The 17337-nt window shown below is 45.4% G+C and overlaps 1 protein-coding gene across 2 annotated transcripts in view; it reads left to right on the forward strand.

Annotated features, from left to right (window-relative positions):
• LOC144114888 (aldo-keto reductase family 1 member B1-like) overlaps positions 1–17337 on the forward strand; it is a 69057-nt gene that overhangs the window by 49241 nt on the left and 2479 nt on the right. For both annotated transcript variants that reach the window (XM_077648897.1, XM_077648896.1), the window contains 4 exons: positions 346–452; positions 2913–2994; positions 5049–5132; positions 16515–16597. In XM_077648897.1, the coding sequence (XP_077505023.1) occupies positions 346–452; positions 2913–2994; positions 5049–5132; positions 16515–16597 (356 nt within the window). The remainder of the gene's footprint in view (positions 1–345; positions 453–2912; positions 2995–5048; positions 5133–16514; positions 16598–17337) is intronic.

Below are 17337 nucleotides of genomic sequence, written 5' to 3' on the forward strand. Positions count from 1 at the left end.
GGCAGCTGATTGGTCAATATATTATAAAATCACCAAAAATTGAAAAACATAACAGGATTTAATTCTCGACTGGAGGACCACCCTTTTTCGAAAAAGGCTGGTCCTCCAGCCGAAACGTCGTGAATTAAATCCTGTTATGTTTTTCAATCTTTAGTGATTTTATTATATATATATAATATGTGTGTGTGTGTGTGTTTTAAAGAAGCCAATTAGTATGATAGAATGGATGACTGGAGATGAATAAAGCTTAGAACCTGCTAAAAGTGCACTTCTCTCAAGTTGTATCTTTTGAAATAGTAATGCGCATTTTTCTTGAATTCTTGCTGTACGTAATAAAATTCGCAGGTGGAGTGTCACCCTTACCTGAACCAGGGTGAGCTGCTGAGTTTCTGCCAGAAGCACAACATTGTTCTGACTGCTTACAGTCCACTTGGCTCTCCTGATCGACCGTGGTAAGACAAAACTCATAGTGAGGCAGCGTGATACTTCTGAGCGCGAAGGACAAAGCCAATGTGCAAATGCTATCTCTTTAATCAGTGCAATATTGTCTCTTTAGCTTGTGATGATGGCATTATGTAAAAGTCCGATTGTGTATTGTTTAGCTTGCAGTGCTTGATTAGTGCTGCACTTGTGTGAAGCTTTCTCATTGCTTTATGCCTTCATTTCACTCTTTGTGTGTATCAACAAGATATGAAGGAATAGAATTAGTACTATTTCTAGCAATATGCAGTCAATAAAGATCTATAGTACATATTCGTTTGTGACGGAGCTAAGATAGAGATATGTATGCAAAGCAAGCATATGTGCTAGCAGATAATTTTATTCATGGGCACTGTTTTTGTTTAGTCATTTCCGAAGTACTGCCAGGCTTTGCAGAAAGCCTTAGGACGGGGTGTACATGGTTCAAAAGAGAAAAAGACAAAGCGAAAAAGTGTCTTACAAGAGAAACCTAAAACGGGATAAGAGATATCCTAGGCCCGCTTGGCTAGATAGCTTGAGGCATGAAAGTAGGCTAAATGATTTGGACAAGCATGCACTGTTCCTTCAGCAGAGAACGCTACCAGTGACACATAAACAAATTACAAAAAAAAACTGGCCTCTAAAGCCGCACACGAGCAAAATACTCAGGGTCTTAAAGAATTTCAAGAAATGCCAGTCCTCCCTACATTGAACTTCAACAAGTTGTAAAATAACTAATATTGGTGTAATCAAAAAAGTACTTCCTGCACTGCATTCCTTGTACCGTATACTAACTACCCACTTGTTATTAATAGTTTGTTGATCGGTGTTTTATTTTATTGTTTCTGCAAACAAAGCAGTGGGAATGTCTAATGTGTTGAAAACGAATTGACATATCAGAAAAGTGGTTACATATTTGAAATCAGCATGAAGACCTGATTAAGCGTGTGCATTTCCATTGCATTTAGCCCAGAATTAAAGAAAATGTTCCGAGACCCCTGTCGCTCCTTAAGAAAATTTCATTGCAATAGTGCTGTCAGTGTGAAAGTGTTGAGAAGATGAATCATAACAATTAGAGTCAGTCATGAAAGTTTATTCGTTTTCAGAGGAATGATCGAACATAACCTCCACATTGCGGGCTGTTGAATTTTCTGAGACTGATACAGTAACAGCATTCAGGCGATTCGTTTTCATACACAGCCCACCAGCCTGTCTTTATGTGACAAGGGCCTTTGAATTACAAACCACCATGAGGTTTGGAAGGGTACCAACATCCCAGCAAAAAAAAAAAAAAGCTTCGCAGGAGTGTTCACAAATAAAAAAGCCGCGCCACCTATGAAGCTCTCATGTCTGGCATCAATACATAATGCTATGCATAATTAATTTCAAGTGCAAGTCCTTTCGTTTCGCGACGGTAACAAGAACAAATTTGGATGTGCGCTCAGCAGCTATGCTTTCGACTGATGAGGAGTAGAGGTCGCATCTCAGGAGTGTAGGCAAAAACACGGCACTGATTTTTAACATGGAGAGGGGAATATAAATCAGCAGCGAAAAATAAAACAGGGCTTCACACCTTCACAGTGCAGGGATTTGATGTCTTCCACTTGCTCCGCTACTGCTCAACAGTGCCATGTGTTCAACTACTGGTGCTCTCCTTCATTGCGACCATCTGCAGCAGTGCAGCCAAATGCCACACTGTAAATTTACAAGCTTGACAAGCACCCGCGTGAGATTGAGGGTGACGTTCGGCGCCACTTCGGGCACTATGGCCGCGAAAAAGGGATGCGAGATAGCAGTGCCGCTTAACTTGTGGTTCGTTCAATACTGGGTAAATATTGGCAGTTTTATAGGAACATTTGTAGTACTTTAGGAATCAAGCACAAACCCAATTAATTTTGCTTTCTTCTTGTTGAATTGCACTTTCAGCAACCCTTCTGTTTGATCGGGCGATTCAATTTATTGGCAAGAGATTGCTTAGGGAGTTAGATACTAACTGGAAAAATGATAATGACTAAAGCTGAATCATAGGAACACTAATATAAGCAACCATCTAGGTGTCTGGATTAGCTGAATAACATTGTGTCTGCGCAAGATGAAACCCTGATATCCTGTTACTGTGTGCATCAAAAGCAAATAACCACATAAGTGTGTCGAATTTTCACTCTTTAGTGTGCCCCTTTCAGCATTTTTGCTCACCCGCCGCAGCGGCTCAGCGGCTGGGGCGTTCAGCTCCTGATCCCAAGGTTGCAGAATCGCTACCAGATGTAGCGGCTGTATTTTGATGTAGATGAAATACAAAAAAGCTTGAATGCTATTCGTTGTGAGCGCACGTTAAAAAACTCCCAGGCAGCCTAAATTAACCCGGAGCCTTGCAGTACGGCATCCTTCATAGCCCATAGGTCACTTCAGTTTACAAACAGTTTACAAATCTTTCTGTTCACATTTTCTTGCAGGGCAAAACCTGATGAGCCGGTTCTTTTAGAAGACCCAGCTATCAAGTCCATTGCTGAGGCACACGGGAAGACAGCAGCTCAGGTTATACAAGACTCAAAATAGCTTTCCCTTGTTGACATGCAAACGTGCAATTATTTTTTTCACAGCAGTGCCTTTTTGAGGCACTTGTAAGGGTGTAATTACTCATTAGCATTCACTAAAGAGCTGCGTAATGGCTACAGAGGAAAGCTGTACAGCTTTCCTTTGTAGACATTAAGCTGCACTTTGGTGTATGCTAATGAGTAATTACTTCCTTATTACAAGTCTTCTCCATGTTGGGGGATTCCTCGTAAAACAAGGGACTTTTTTGGCATCATCATTGTAGTATGTCGTAACCAAAAAGTGCTGCATTCACTTGCTGCCAAAACAAGATGTTAGTCAGGTGGGCCTGAGCCAAGAGGGATGTGTGGGTTAGAGTTTGAGAGCTCCAAAGAATGTGCCATCTCTGGCCAAGTGGTCAAGGTGGCCATGGGCCTGGGAGCCTTCATGGATGCAGGGCATGTGGTGTAGTTCAGCTGTCATCTTCATTGCTTAGCTGCCTAGAGAGGACGAAAAGTGTGGGCGTTTTTTTTGGTATTCTGATTGCTGTGAAGTCAATGAAAAGTGAAAAGGGGCAAAGCGTGGCTGTTACACATGAAGGTGGTGATTTGAGCATGAGAAAATGTATATGTGACATGGAGCCGAGCGGATGTTATGGGAACGCTATGTTTAGTTCCATTTCCTAACTAGCTCTGCCTCTTCTACACTACATTCATTTCATATGTGTATTGCCCATCTGGGTCAATGTAAATAAAAATCAGCAAAAGTCATGAGATTAAACATCTGGATTAAAAAAATGAGAGGCTTAGGCAAAAAATTTTTTCGATTTTTCTAACAAAAAATTTTTATCACTTTTATGTATAAAACTAGTGTCAAATAGTACAGACTAGTCATGGATAGGTTCTGGGTGCTGTGGTGGCATTATTGTATTGCTGGTAAGAGCTTTGTAATCTTCGCAGGGCTTGATGCCTACTGAGTGGATTATGCTTGAAATATTTCAGTGTTCAGATGATATATGCAGAACTTTCCTATGGTTATTCTGTTCCATCTTGAGAACATCATTCTGTGTTCTGTGGTTCTCTGTTCCCTCTGTGGTGTTATCCTAGCTAGAAATATCCTATTGCAGCTCTCAATGAATCATGTTCTTGATATACTCTGTTATGGAGTAGTGCAATCTTTTCTCAGAAAAGGAATATCACTTGTAAAGAACAGACTCTTAATTTTTTATAGAAGCTAGCTTTTGCTTGAGTGTGGCACAGCTGACGCAAGTTCTTTGAGCTACTGCCTATAATAAACAAACTAGAAGAATTAGCAAAATTATGGGCTAGCAGCATGGGCCAGCTGAGCGAAGAAACAGCCTAAGCTGAAGCATGCCAATGGAGCTGGTCAGTAGCTGGCATTTAGTTGTAAATTTTGCCAAATGTGTGCATTGGTTACATAAATATTCTTTTCTCATGCTTTTCTTCATATCTGAATTTGCACACATTCTCAGGGGGTATTCTTCAAGATTACTCATCATAATGTGGTCAAGGTGAAATCTTTAATTTTTTTTTACTTACTGTTAACCCAGACAGCGCAGCTTGCTGTAACGATGAAGTGAGAATGCGCTTCACAACATGTCCTCCTATGCAGCTCATTTAAAAAATGCAGTCTTTTGTAAGAAAGGAACGAAGCATTTCGCACGTGTAGTTGATCATGATCTAAAGATGAAAAGAATAAAAGCCAGTACTGCATTTGAAAGATGGAATAATAGAGAATTTGTAGGGTGAAGAGTTGCTTAGAGCACAGTTTAACATTTATAGTTTGTTGTGGTCAAATGCTTGTGCAGAATTGGTTCAAACATGACCTGTAAATCTTTTGGTGCTGTGGTCTACATATTGTCACCATGGGCAATTAAAGTAGTTTAATTAGCAAGGGCATGAGTTACCAATGTTTGGTAGCTGCTTTTGTGAATAAATAAACTTCTAGCGTGAGAAGAGTGAAGCATTGCAGTTACAAAGGCTGTGATAAAAGTGCACTGCTAAGATGGCTTTTTTTCTTTTCTTTTTTTTCCCCAGGTTCTTCTGCGCTATCAAGTTGAACGAGGAGTTATTGTGATTCCAAAGAGTGTCACAAAGGAAAGGATCATATCAAACATTGATGTATGTTTCATCAACAAGTTATCTTCCTAGCTAGTTGAACAAAACCTTTCTTGATGAGAGCAGATAAGTAAATAACGAAATTTTAGATTTCTGGCCAGTAGTCGCATCTTTCGTGCTGTGCAATTTGCTTTATAGTGCGTAAGAAAAGTAAAAATATGCCTTGTCCAATGTAGTTCTGAGCATGGGTTAGATTGGTCTTCCATCAGTCACCGAAACAGTAGGTTACTGGGGCACGCGGCATAATTAACATGAAATACGATATGTACAGCTCTTATAAATAGGAAATGGTAGCACAATTTGTTGCAACTGATCACTTCCCGCACTTCAAAAAAATTAAGGCTCAGCGCACTCATAATACCCACTTTATCAATACTCAACATGGTTTCTTTATGGATTGGTGTTAGCACAATGTGCGCGGATGGGAGCCATCTGCACACATGCAATGACGGTAACCACAGTCTTTGTAAGACAGCTTCAGAAAACCTCAGGTGACAGCGCTCAACCACTAGCTAATCACATGCCTTTTCAGCAGAAAATGTATTGCATAGTGCATTTGGGTGTGTTGGTTCACGCGTGTAGTTGTGTGGTTTGTTGCCTTCTGTCTGAAGCTGGTTGCAAAGCAAGAGTGTTGATAGCAGTTGATAGCACTAGTTTACCGCATACCTACACATCCTTAGCCACTGAAAGTTGTGTTGATTCATAAACATGTGGCAGCATGATAGAAACCAATTACCTCCCTTTAGGGGGGGATGCAACTTTCAATTCACGATAAATGGTCAAAAAATGATTGTTTTTTTAAATCGTTGTATCAGCTTGCATGCCTAGTTTTCTATCCTCTCCCAAAGTTACAATGCTGAAATCCACGAGGAAGTATGACAGCAAATGTTTCATGAACTGCACTGTAAATCGAGTAAATGCTCGAAAGTCAGTGTTTCTCGCCGTTCTAGTTTTCTGACAAGATGCTCACCTTGTGGAGCAGATTTCTTCGCGACTGTTTTGTCTACTTTGACCCCGTTTGTTTTGTTGCACTCACAGAACTTCACTGTATACGAAAACAATCTTGGTTTATCATTTTGATGGATTGCAGATTCTTGATGGGACATCTTGTTTACAGCTAAGACATTTCTATGCCAATGCTTTGTAATAATTGAAAACAAAAATATTTTGCACAAAAAAATTGTCGTTATGGGTAGCATGCATTCAGAAATGCAGTTAATGTTGAACAAGTCTTCTAACACTTTTTATCAAGTCTGCAGGCTTTCCACAAGCTGTAGAAGAGAAAAAATTTCTAGAAACAACAGTTCTTAAAATGAAATGCTGAGATTTTGTGCACTTGTACACTTAAATTTGAAAGCATTTCTAACATGGACAAAAAATTTCATCCAAATGCGTAAAAAATAAAGTTGGCGCTCAAAGCCACATCCCCTTTTAGGAATACAGCCACAGTGTAGGCAACACAGCTATGGTCTGTGCTGATCTCCTTGTAGGGCATGTAGCCAGGATTTTTCTTTTTGGGCGGAGGCGGTGGTGCAGGGTTTAGGTAATTAGTGTCATTATCGGCAAGGCGATGGGTGGCACATGCCCTGCGGTGGGAGTACTGCCAGGATGTTTGGGCAGGAGCTTAATTTTTCTGAGGAAGCCTGGGCTTCCTTGGGTGCTGCCCCCTTGGCTATGTGCCTGTCTCTTACACATTGGAGAAAACTTTTTTCCCCTTTATGTTGCCATAGCAAGCAGTACTCCTTAGTTGTTTGATACAATAAGGTGAAATGAAGTTTGGTTTTTAATAACTTGACAGATGACCAAGGTAATGAGTACACCACCACTGAAGTTTACAGATTTCATGAGAGCCATGAAAAAGCTACATTTTTTCAGGCCCTTCCTAAACACACCAGAATTGGAGGTACACTGTGAATTAGTTGCACACATTGATACTGAATGTACCTTTCAACTCCAGGCTGCATACCAGTGCTCTTAGATCCTTTGCGAAACCCTGCAAAACCCATTTACTGTGCTGGCACAGCCTGTCCTAAGGGCAAGTTGGGTGCAGCCCTGGAGACTTCTATCGCAAGTCTTTTGCCCTCCACACACCTGCCGAGCAGTGTCTTCACACAGTTGCCCTTCACTTCTCCTTCGCAACAGCAATGTGCAGAAGGTGTGTTGCATCTACCAAACAGTGGCTACCAATTTTTGGTCTGCTGTTGATCGGCTCGATAATTAAACTCAAATTATCACAAGGTGGCACTAGAGTAACGTTGAAGCACAAAAGGAGGAGAGAAAACTGCCGAATAAGGCCACTTCCCTGCTGCGTGTGTGCATTTGCAAGTTGAACATACATTCCCTTCGGCTCGTATAGAACCCTTTTGCAGGAACCAAGCCGCTTGCAAAACCCCTACGCGACTTGAATGCTTTCACTGCCCGCACCAATGAATAGTCGCCGCCGTCTAAATGGGTGCTTGAAAATAATAGTACATCATTTAGCTTTTACTGTGCGTGCGCATTGTGGCCCAGGAGTGCGATGATTACGACAACTGCAGCCCCACGTTCGGGTTCTTTACATAGCTGAGAGCAAAGAGTACTGCTCGTTTGCGTGGCATAAAACGCAAGGTGGGCTCTCCTTATCTTAAATATTAAGTAGTATTGCTCATAAATTGTAGTTTTACTCATTTACACACTATGATAACACTGCAATAAGCGCTGCTGATGCTATATCGCCTGCTTGGGAAATGCTTCGCATAGGACCGGCGCTTCCCGCTAATTGTATATGGTTCCTATTAGGTCATCAATATTTGATTTTAAATCGCTTTAGCTAAAAATACGTTTGGGCATTACTTGAATTAATGAAAACAACCAGATTTGTTGTCCACAGTCGATGCCGACGGCTGCTGCCGGCTGCCTTCAGCACATGCACGCTGTGAAGACCGGGTGCATCGACACTTTCCCCTTTTTGTACTCGCCCCTGCGATGTAGGCAATCGTCGCTTTGAGGCAGCTGTAGTCAAAACTACGCACGACAGCTATTTTCAGGCGCTAAAACTTGTGAATTTGCTCTCCGCAATCGCCGAAATCGCACACACGAATCCTACGTACTCGCTAGGCCCCGTCACGAAAGGGGCCGGTGGTCCACCGTCGACCGAAATTCAAGAATCTGGCAAGAGTTCCCCGCTGATTAGTAAGAAAGTGGGAAGATATAAAATGCAGCCACTGGTTTCGCCTTTTTTTTTTTGGTACGGATAAGGTACACAAGCGCAGTTTTTCGGGCTGTCTATTCACCGGATGTGAAGCTTTCGCTTGGCCGCACAAGCCCAGGCAACGGCAGCGAGCGACGAGCGGCACCATCGTGCGGCACCATCGTGCGGCGTTTTCTGCCCGTGTCGCTTGTCTTGCCGATAGATTCTATGCGCAGGCACCGAATGAAAGCACATCTTCTCTGGTGCACGCATATCGCGTTTGTCGCCGTGGCTAGCATCAGGTCCAATAAGTTTTAAAGTTCTTATTATAGAATGTCATACCAACTACTCCCCCACCACACTCTGCCAGTTCCCGGCCACCAAGTTCATTGTTTACACTACTGCGATACGGGGTCGTTGGTCGTGCTGGCGTTGTCGTCGGTCTAGCGTGACAGACCGGTGCGTCAGCGACGGCATTTGCATACAGACCAGCCAGCCGACCGTCAATCGCCGTCGCATCGGCATAGTGTGACCGGATCATATCTACACCGGAGAATAACTGCGTTAGTTATTAACGCTTTTGCGCCACCAGTCACTCATATATGGAAGACGACTGCTACTTCGATCGCCAGCAAAAGTGCAGGGGGGAATGGGATCTCGCTGCGCACAATGCAGCAACTAGAGCAGACGACATTGCTCCGTGTATGCCCTGTGACGTCACGAGAGCATTCAATATGGCGGTCGCTGCCAATGGGAGGAGTTCTCCGTTCTCAATTTCGATTGCATTTTCTTGGAATATACAGCGCGTCCAGGGCAGCCAAGTTTCGGAAACTGAATCATAAGCTCTTGTATTAGTTACTGAAGCACAAAACTGCAATATGAAGAACGACCATGTCATGGCCCTTTTAATCCCTCTATCGCAACTGAAAAGCATGGCAGAGGCATGCAGGAAGGACGTATGTCTTTAGTCTGGTTCCAGAAGTCGCCAGCGCTGCACCTAATTTCTGCCTCCAATGCAGACTGTGCCGCCATTGTGAAGTGGTTTTGGCTGTGCAGGGAAACTGACCCCTAGAGTTCTGCTCATGGTCCATTAGTAAATTGTATTTTTGCAGCTCTTATCGTCATTTTACTATTAGCAACAAATTAAACGTGATCAAGATAATTTAAACACAAACAGCAAAATGAGAAGATCTTAGAGGTGGGGAAGCTCAAGACTAGTGCAGGTTAATTTTGCTTTGAAAGCATGAAGCCTCTCCTTTAGAAGTGTGTTTCTTTTCCAGGAGCTAATATTGTTTGTGTTGGCATTTCAGTTGTCTTGTTTGCTTTTCATTCTTTCCCGATAGTAAATCTTGAGTGGCAATTTTAAGTCAAAAAGATGCTAATAAACCAAAGTCTGTCACTTTGGTTTTCCGGTTAACTCTTTAATGCACAGTGTCATGAGTTTTCAACATATCATTTGCATGCTGTTTACTCATTACTGCATAGGGCTTAGGTGCAATGTTTTACGTCAACATTGCCTCAGTGGCAAGTGCACTTACCTTTCAAAATGAGCGGTGCCACTGTGAGGAAGCTGTGTGAAGAAAAAGGGGGCACAAATATGATACTTCTGGCCAGCATTCAACAACTAACCGTTCATCTCTAATTTTTATGTAAGTGTTGGGGAGAAATAGGGAACATTTGTTAAATACTCTATTTACTCGCGTAATTTGCGCCCATTTTTCTCCACATTAAGGCCTAAAAAATGGGTTGTGCAAATTGTGCAAAGATTTCACGAACACGTCCTAAAGAAACTCTACAAAGATCATAACATGCAATATATTGTCACAAATAGGTTGCAGAACCAAAAGGGCTAGGCACTTGCTGCAAGCAGTGAAGCAGTGTCCCAGCTGCAGAGCACGCGTGTCACTCTGTCCTCAAGGTGCCGTCCGGGGACACCTGACGGCATTATCCCCCCCCCCCCCCCCCCCCCCCCCCCCCCCCCCCAAGATAAAGGAAGCAAAAACGTGGGCGCACTTGGAGCGAACGAGAGTAAGTAAAACAAGCGAACAAACGATCACGAGCCGCCGAATGGCTGCAGGCAAAAATAAAACAAAAGACGCGGAAGAGGCGCCCGTTACTGCATAAAATAAGGCTTCATACGCAGTACGTGCACTATCTCAGGTTGAGGTCGACGGCGCGAACTCGGCAGAGTGCCATCGTGGAGGACTTCATACGTCACATCCATGATGCAGCGCAGCACTGTGTACGGCCCATAGTAGCGGCTCAGGAGCTTCTCCGACAGGCCTGAGCGACGTACTGGAGTCCATATCCACACTTTGTCGTCGGAGTGGTATCGACGTGTCGATGTCATTGGTTGTAGCATTGTGCATCCGTTGCTTGCTGCCGGCGAATGTGCATACGGGCCAGTTGGCAGGCTTCCTCTGCATGCCGGGTAAATTCCTTGGCGTCTGCCGTGAGCGTTTGGTCGTCGGGTGCACGGAAGCATGGCGTCTAGAATCTTTTGTACATCACGCCTGTAGACGAGGCAAAACGGCGTAAAGCCAGTCGTTTCCTGAATCGCCGTGTTATAGGCAAATGTCACAATTGGGAGGATTTGTCCCAAGTCTTGTGCTGTACGTTGACATACATTGAGAGCATGTCCGCTAAGGTTGTTCTGAGGCGTTCCGTGAGCCCGTTTGACTGCAGGTGGTATGCAGTAGTCTTGCGGTGGTTCGTGTGACTCAGCTGGAACACCTCGTGCATGAGCTGTGCTGTAAACACGGTGCCCCTATCGGTGATGACGGAGGACGGGGTGCCTTGTCGTAAAACAATGCGGTGTATGATGAAGTGCATGATTTCAGAGGATGTACTGTGCGGCACTGCCGTGGTTTCCACATAGCGCATCAAATAATCAGTCGCAACTATAATCCACGTATTACCAGAAGACGAGACAGGGAATGGGCCCAGGAGATCAATGCCATCTTGGTCAAAAGGTGTGCGAGGTGGCGCAATTGGTTGGAGCAAACCTGCGGGCTTCAGCGGTGGTGGCTTACGACGCTGGCACTCACGGCAACCTCTGACGTAGCGGTGGACGGTTTTTGCAAGTTTAGGCCAATACTAAGCGTGACGCACTAGAGCGAGCGTGCGTGCAAATCCCAAGTGGCCAGAGGTGGGTTCATCATGACAGGCTGAAAGGATGTCGTCGCGGAGGTCTCATGGCACGACTAGGAGGCAGGTCCGCTCACTGTTCCTGGAGTTTTTCTTGTACAGTACGCCAGTGCAAATGCAAAAAGAGGTCAAGTGGCAGGAAAAGTGTCGAGTACATTGGAAGCATGGCCCTCCAGGTGATCCATGACAGACCGCAGGTCAGCGTCAGCATGCTGCCTTGCCACCAAGTCCGAACTGCTGATCACGCCTAGGAAGCGATTGTCATCCTCTGTGCTGTCATCAGCTTGCTCGACGGGTGCGCGTGAGAGCGTGTCGGCATCTTCGTGTTTACGGCCGGACTTATAGGCAATTGTGTAATCAATACTTGAAGGCGAAGGCTCCAGCTTGCTAGGCGGCCTGATGGGTCCCGGATATTGGTCAGCCAGCACAAGGAATGGTGGTGTGTGACCACTTTGAGGTGGCGACTGTAGATATAAGGCCGAAATTTCATCGCGGCCCAGACAACAGCGAGGTACTCCTTTTCCACGCCTTCTTGATGTTGAACGAGGATGGCACCAAGCCTGATGTTGCTAGCGTCGGTGTGTATCTCGGTAGCAGCCTCCTCATCGAAGTGAGCCAGCACAGGGGTAGTGTGCAGCTGTTGGCGCCGCTCTGTGAACGCAGCCTGTTGCTCGGCAGTCCAGATGAACGGTGTATCGTCACGCGTTACACGGGTCAGGGGTTCAGCGATCTTGGAGAAGTTGGCGATAAAACGGCGGTAGTAGGCGCACAAACCCAACAAGTGCTTGAGCATTTTCTTTGTGGTAGGATGGGGAAACTCGGCTACGGCGGCCGAGAAACTTGAGCTCTTTGCAGCCAAAGTGATATTTCTCGAGTTTCAGTGTCAAGTCGGCCAACCGCAGGGCATCCAACACGGTCCGCAGGCGTTCATGGTGTTGGTCGAAGGTTTCTGAAAACACCAGCACGTCATCTAGGTAAACTAAGCAGGTTTGCCATTTGAGGCCAGCCAGGACAGTATCCATCATACGTTGAAACGTCGCCGGCGCAGAGCAAAGGCCGAAGGGCAACACCTTAAATTCATATAGGCCATCAGGTGTGATGAAGGCAGCTTTTTCTCGGTCACGTTCATCAACCTCAATCTGCCAATATCCGCTCTTTAGGTTGATCAACAAAAAATACTTGGCGCGGCGAAGTCTGTCGAGTCAGTTGTCAATGCGGGGCAGCGGGTAGACGTCCTTTTTCGTTATGGCGTTCAGCTTATGGTAATCAACGCAAAAGCGCAATGTCCCATCCTTCTTAACGAGCACGACGGGCGACGACCACGGGCTCTTAGAGGGCTGAATAATGTCGTCTGTAAGCATCTCCTTCACCTGCGTTTGGATATCGTCGCGTTCCTTAGGGGAAATGCGGTGTGGCTGCTGTCGTATGGCGCGAGCGTCATCAGAAGTGATGATCTGATGCTTCGTGATCACCGTTTGCCGCACTTTTGAGAAGGTTGCGAAGCAGGTTTTGTATTGGAACAGTAGGGCGTGGAGGTCGCGCTGTTGAGTCGCTGAGAACCCGGAGCTAATATCGATGTGATCCAAGGACGTTCCATGGCCTCGGACGCAAAGCACTCAGTAACATCAGCCAACTGGTCGGCCCACGCGACGGCAGGAGCTTGGAAAAGGTGACGAGGTTCGTTCACAACATTAATTCCGACCGACAGTTACGGAAGTGGACAACGCTTCTCACCGAGCAACTGCCATGTGTCAGCAGCAAGGAAGGGTTGCCCTCGGCGACTGCAGGTCCATCATGTAGCCCATCATCGCATTCGACGCTTGCAAAAACACTGGAGCGTGATGGGATCAAAACACTTTCAGTGGAAATATGAAGGGCGGAGATGAGTTGATGAACCTCGGAGGTGCCGTCAGCTGTCGCTGTAGAAAACGTAATGGTTCTGTACCGCAGGTCAATAATAGCACCATTCTCACGGAGAAAATCTACGTCCAAAATCAGGTCACGAGAACAGTCGCTGAGCACCAGGCAGCTAACTATGAACGTCGAGTCGCTGATCTGGACCCTAGCCGTGCACTGTCCAAGCGGAGTAATGATGTGGCGCTCCGCCGTCCGGATCAGTACGCAGAGCATCAGCGTAGGTCGGGTGGCCGTAGTCTGTCTGGTTGGGCGGTGGAAATGCCGGTGGATTTGGGGCAGGGCGTCGCAGAACTTCAGCGTATGTCGGGCGGCAGTAGTGTGTCTGGATTGGCTGTGGTTCGCCGCGTAGTAACGGAGGCCTGATAGCTTGCTGTACCGCTTCGCAGATAACGCTCATAAGGGAGCTGGCCTCTGGCTGCGACGTACCACAAATCTTCTCTAGCTCGTCACGAACGATAGCGCGGATCATGCCGCGGAGAAAGTCTGTATTGCTGTTGGAAGCCGGGAGGGATCCGTAACAGGAGCAGCAAGGACTGGCCGGTCGTATGCGGTGGAACACTGCCGGAGGACCTGCTCCATTGTGACAGCCTCCGCTAGAAACTCGGCAACATTGCTTGGGGGGCTGCGCACGAGGCCGGCAAAAAGCTGTTCTTTAACACCACGCATTTGGTGGCACAGCTTTTTGGCTTCCGACATGGCTGGGTCAGCCCGTCGGAAGAGCCGCGTCATGTCTTCGACGTACGTGGTAACCGTTTCTTTGGGTATTTGCATGCAGGACTGCAGGTCGCGTTCAGCTCGCTCCTGACGATTAGCGCTGACGTACGCGGCGAGCAGTTGACGTCGGAACTCCAGCCATGATGGAAGAGTGTCCTCACGGTTTTCATGCCACGTACGAGCACCGTCCACCAAGCTGAGGAAAACGTTTCTCAGCTTGGCGACGTCATCCCATTGGTTAAATGCGGCGACACGTTCACACTGGAGGAGATAATCTTCCATGTCCTCCAGCTGAGTCCCGTGAAAGGACTTTGGTAGCCGTGGGTTCTGGAGGGTGTAGTACGCGGCGCCTTGCATGACTGGTTGAGGGGCAGGCGCCGAGGTAGAGTCTAATGGCCTCTGCACAGGAGGCAGTCGGCCAGGCACCGACGTAGTCTCCAATAGCCCATGCTCAGGGGACAGTCCAAGGTTTCGGCTGCTGACCCGGTGAACTGGCGTGTCGACAGGGAGAGGTCTGGGGTCCTCAGTGTTAGGAAGGGTGTGCGACATATTCCAGAGTGGTTTACCGAGCGCACTCCACCACAAAATGTCACAAGTAGATTACAGAACCAAAAGGTCTAGGCACAGGCCGCAAGTGAAGCAGTGTCCCAGTTGCAAGAGCACGCGTGTCTCTCACTTCTTTGTCCTCAAGGCGCCGTCCGGGGACACCTGGCGGAAATATACAGTATAGCGGCACTTATACGTCGATCCCCCAACTCGCACCCCTCGCTGCCCCCCCCCCCCCCCCCCCCCCCCCCCCCTAAAAAGAAAAAGGTTGATTCCAAGTGTAAGAAGCATACCCCTCCCACCCTGCCTCACGTTATTTAGTTTCCCCCACGGGATGGCATGATGGCAGATGTAAAGCTCAAAGTAATAAACGCCCAACGATACAGTTGCAAAGCCAACAGTCAGAGGAAAATGGAGATAAGTGATAACACAGCGCTTCGCGTGTGGCCAGGCTGAATAGCGGCAAACAGGGCGGACAGTTTGCTCTTGCAAATGTGCATTCGGGAAAGCGACCGCCAGCGCGAGCGAGCTGGGTAGACGGCGCGCAATTTAGCCCCTCACCACACACACTTTCTACAGTCGCTCACAGCGAGGTGCCCACGCCGATCTTCCCAAGTCAGAGGAAAATGGAGATAAGTGATAACACAGCGCTTCGCGTGTGGCCAGGCTGAATAGCGGCAAACAGGGCGGACAGTTTGCTCTTGCAAATGTGCATTCGGGAAAGCGACCGCCAGCGCGAGCGAGCTGGGTAGACGGCGCGCAATTTAGCCCCTCACCACACACACTTTCTACAGTCGCTCACAGCGAGGTGCCCACGCCGATCTTCCCAAGCCTCTCTTGCGTGAACTCGTGTGCATGCTGGTGGTGTGTCAGGAAGACGTTAAAATGTGCGAGTAAAAGTAAAAAAAAAACACCCAAGTAATAAATTAGGGGCGCACAAATTACGCGCGTAAATACGGTACATTAGATAAAAAAAATTGTTTTCCTTTCACTGACGAGTTAGTTCAAGGGCTTAGATTTGGTGTTTCACACAGCTTAGGCAAGCTGCACAAGCTGCATAAAATGACCAAAATAGTAATAATCATAGCTAATTGCCAACCTACCGATTTCTCAAATTCTTGCGGTGGTAACAAATTTTACATACTGGCCTTTTGAACATGGGTATGTTTGCTGGGAGTGTAGAGATAATAGTTTTTCTTTATTCCTCTTAATTTGGGCCTTAAAGGGCTGCTGTGACCTGCTGTGCTTTCAGTTTCATTACACACGTTTTTCACACTTAATTCAGGCCCCTTGATTATATGCATAAAATGTTGAAAAATTGGAATGTAGACTGTTTTGGAGTTTATTAAAACACCGTATAAACTCGTGTAAGGGCTGCATTTTTTTTAAATTTAAGGTGCGAGTTTTCAAGCTGTGGCCCATACACAAATTTAAATAAAGCATACAACCACATTTTTTTCTCAGTTGTCTAGTTCAAAACAGAAGGTGCGTCCCTTACACGAGATTATACGGTAGTCGTAATATCTTTTTAAAGCTGAATACTAGCTTTAAGTTGCTAATTGTGTTGCTTTTGTCAATAGTTAAAATGAATTCTGGGGCACACATAATTTCAACTGTGGTTTCATGGAGAGAGAGCTAAACTATTTATCTAAGGTATCATTTTGAGCTGGTACAACATTAATTAAAGCATTTGATGATATTTACTCATCATGATTTTTGACGCTTCAAATGTAAATCCATGGGCCCAGGGACTTGAAATAACATAAGATGACTGTATGTGATATGGTTGGATAAGTGAGCACCAGAATGCTTTCAGTAGTTTGTGCATCTTGTTGCTGTATTATTTTATGAAATGAGACCTCGATTCCTTTCGTCCTTTTTCTTCTGCATAGATCTTTGACTTCAAGCTTTCCCCTGAAGAGATGAAGACCATAGATGGCTTTAACAGAAACTTCAGATTTGTTACTGTGCCCTGGTAAGAAAAAAACATCATGGCATTGGCAGAGCAGTATTGGATTGTTGCGATGGTTGTGGACCAGTACCTGGGCAGGGCAGGAGTTTTGTTGAATTATTGGAGAGTAAAAGAGCAGTCTAGATATTACTAATCATTATTTTCATGCTCCACTTTCCAGATAAATGCTAAAACTGGTCTTACTTTATTCATTTAGTTGTTTATTCTTATCACTGAATGCACCTTCAATGCGTAATTATAGGGAGTGTAGAACAAAAAATGAAAAAAAGTTAGAATGTGGGTGTTTGTATTAAAAGTGCTCCAAGTTAATCATATACAGAACTAAGTGAAATGTAGCAACGCAGAAAAAATGCAAAACGAATCGTGAAAATAATAATATACTTCAAAATGAAAGCTGCAGTCAATAGGAGTAAATGAAAACGAAAGTTCAGCATGATTCAATGTACCACACTGGATGGACGTGGACAGCAAAGGTTAGTTTTTTGCAAAAAACTACATAAATAACGCTATGGTGCTTCTGGAAATAAGTTTTTTGGCTGCTGGAATGACTGCGTTGGGCAATAAGTTCCATGAGTATGTAGAAAAAATTCTATGAAAATTCGTGTATTTTATCATCATGGTGTTTTTGGATATATAATAGCAGGGATTACACTTTTCGGTTTAAGCCAAATACGAACTACAAAAGTATGCTGAATTCAGTTTTTGAAAGTCGGTTTTAACCGAAAAAGGGCAGTATTCTTGGC

The sequence above is a fragment of the Amblyomma americanum genome, chromosome 1 (genome assembly GCF_052857255.1).
Source record: "Amblyomma americanum isolate KBUSLIRL-KWMA chromosome 1, ASM5285725v1, whole genome shotgun sequence".
NCBI lineage: Eukaryota > Metazoa > Arthropoda > Arachnida > Ixodida > Ixodidae > Amblyomma > Amblyomma americanum.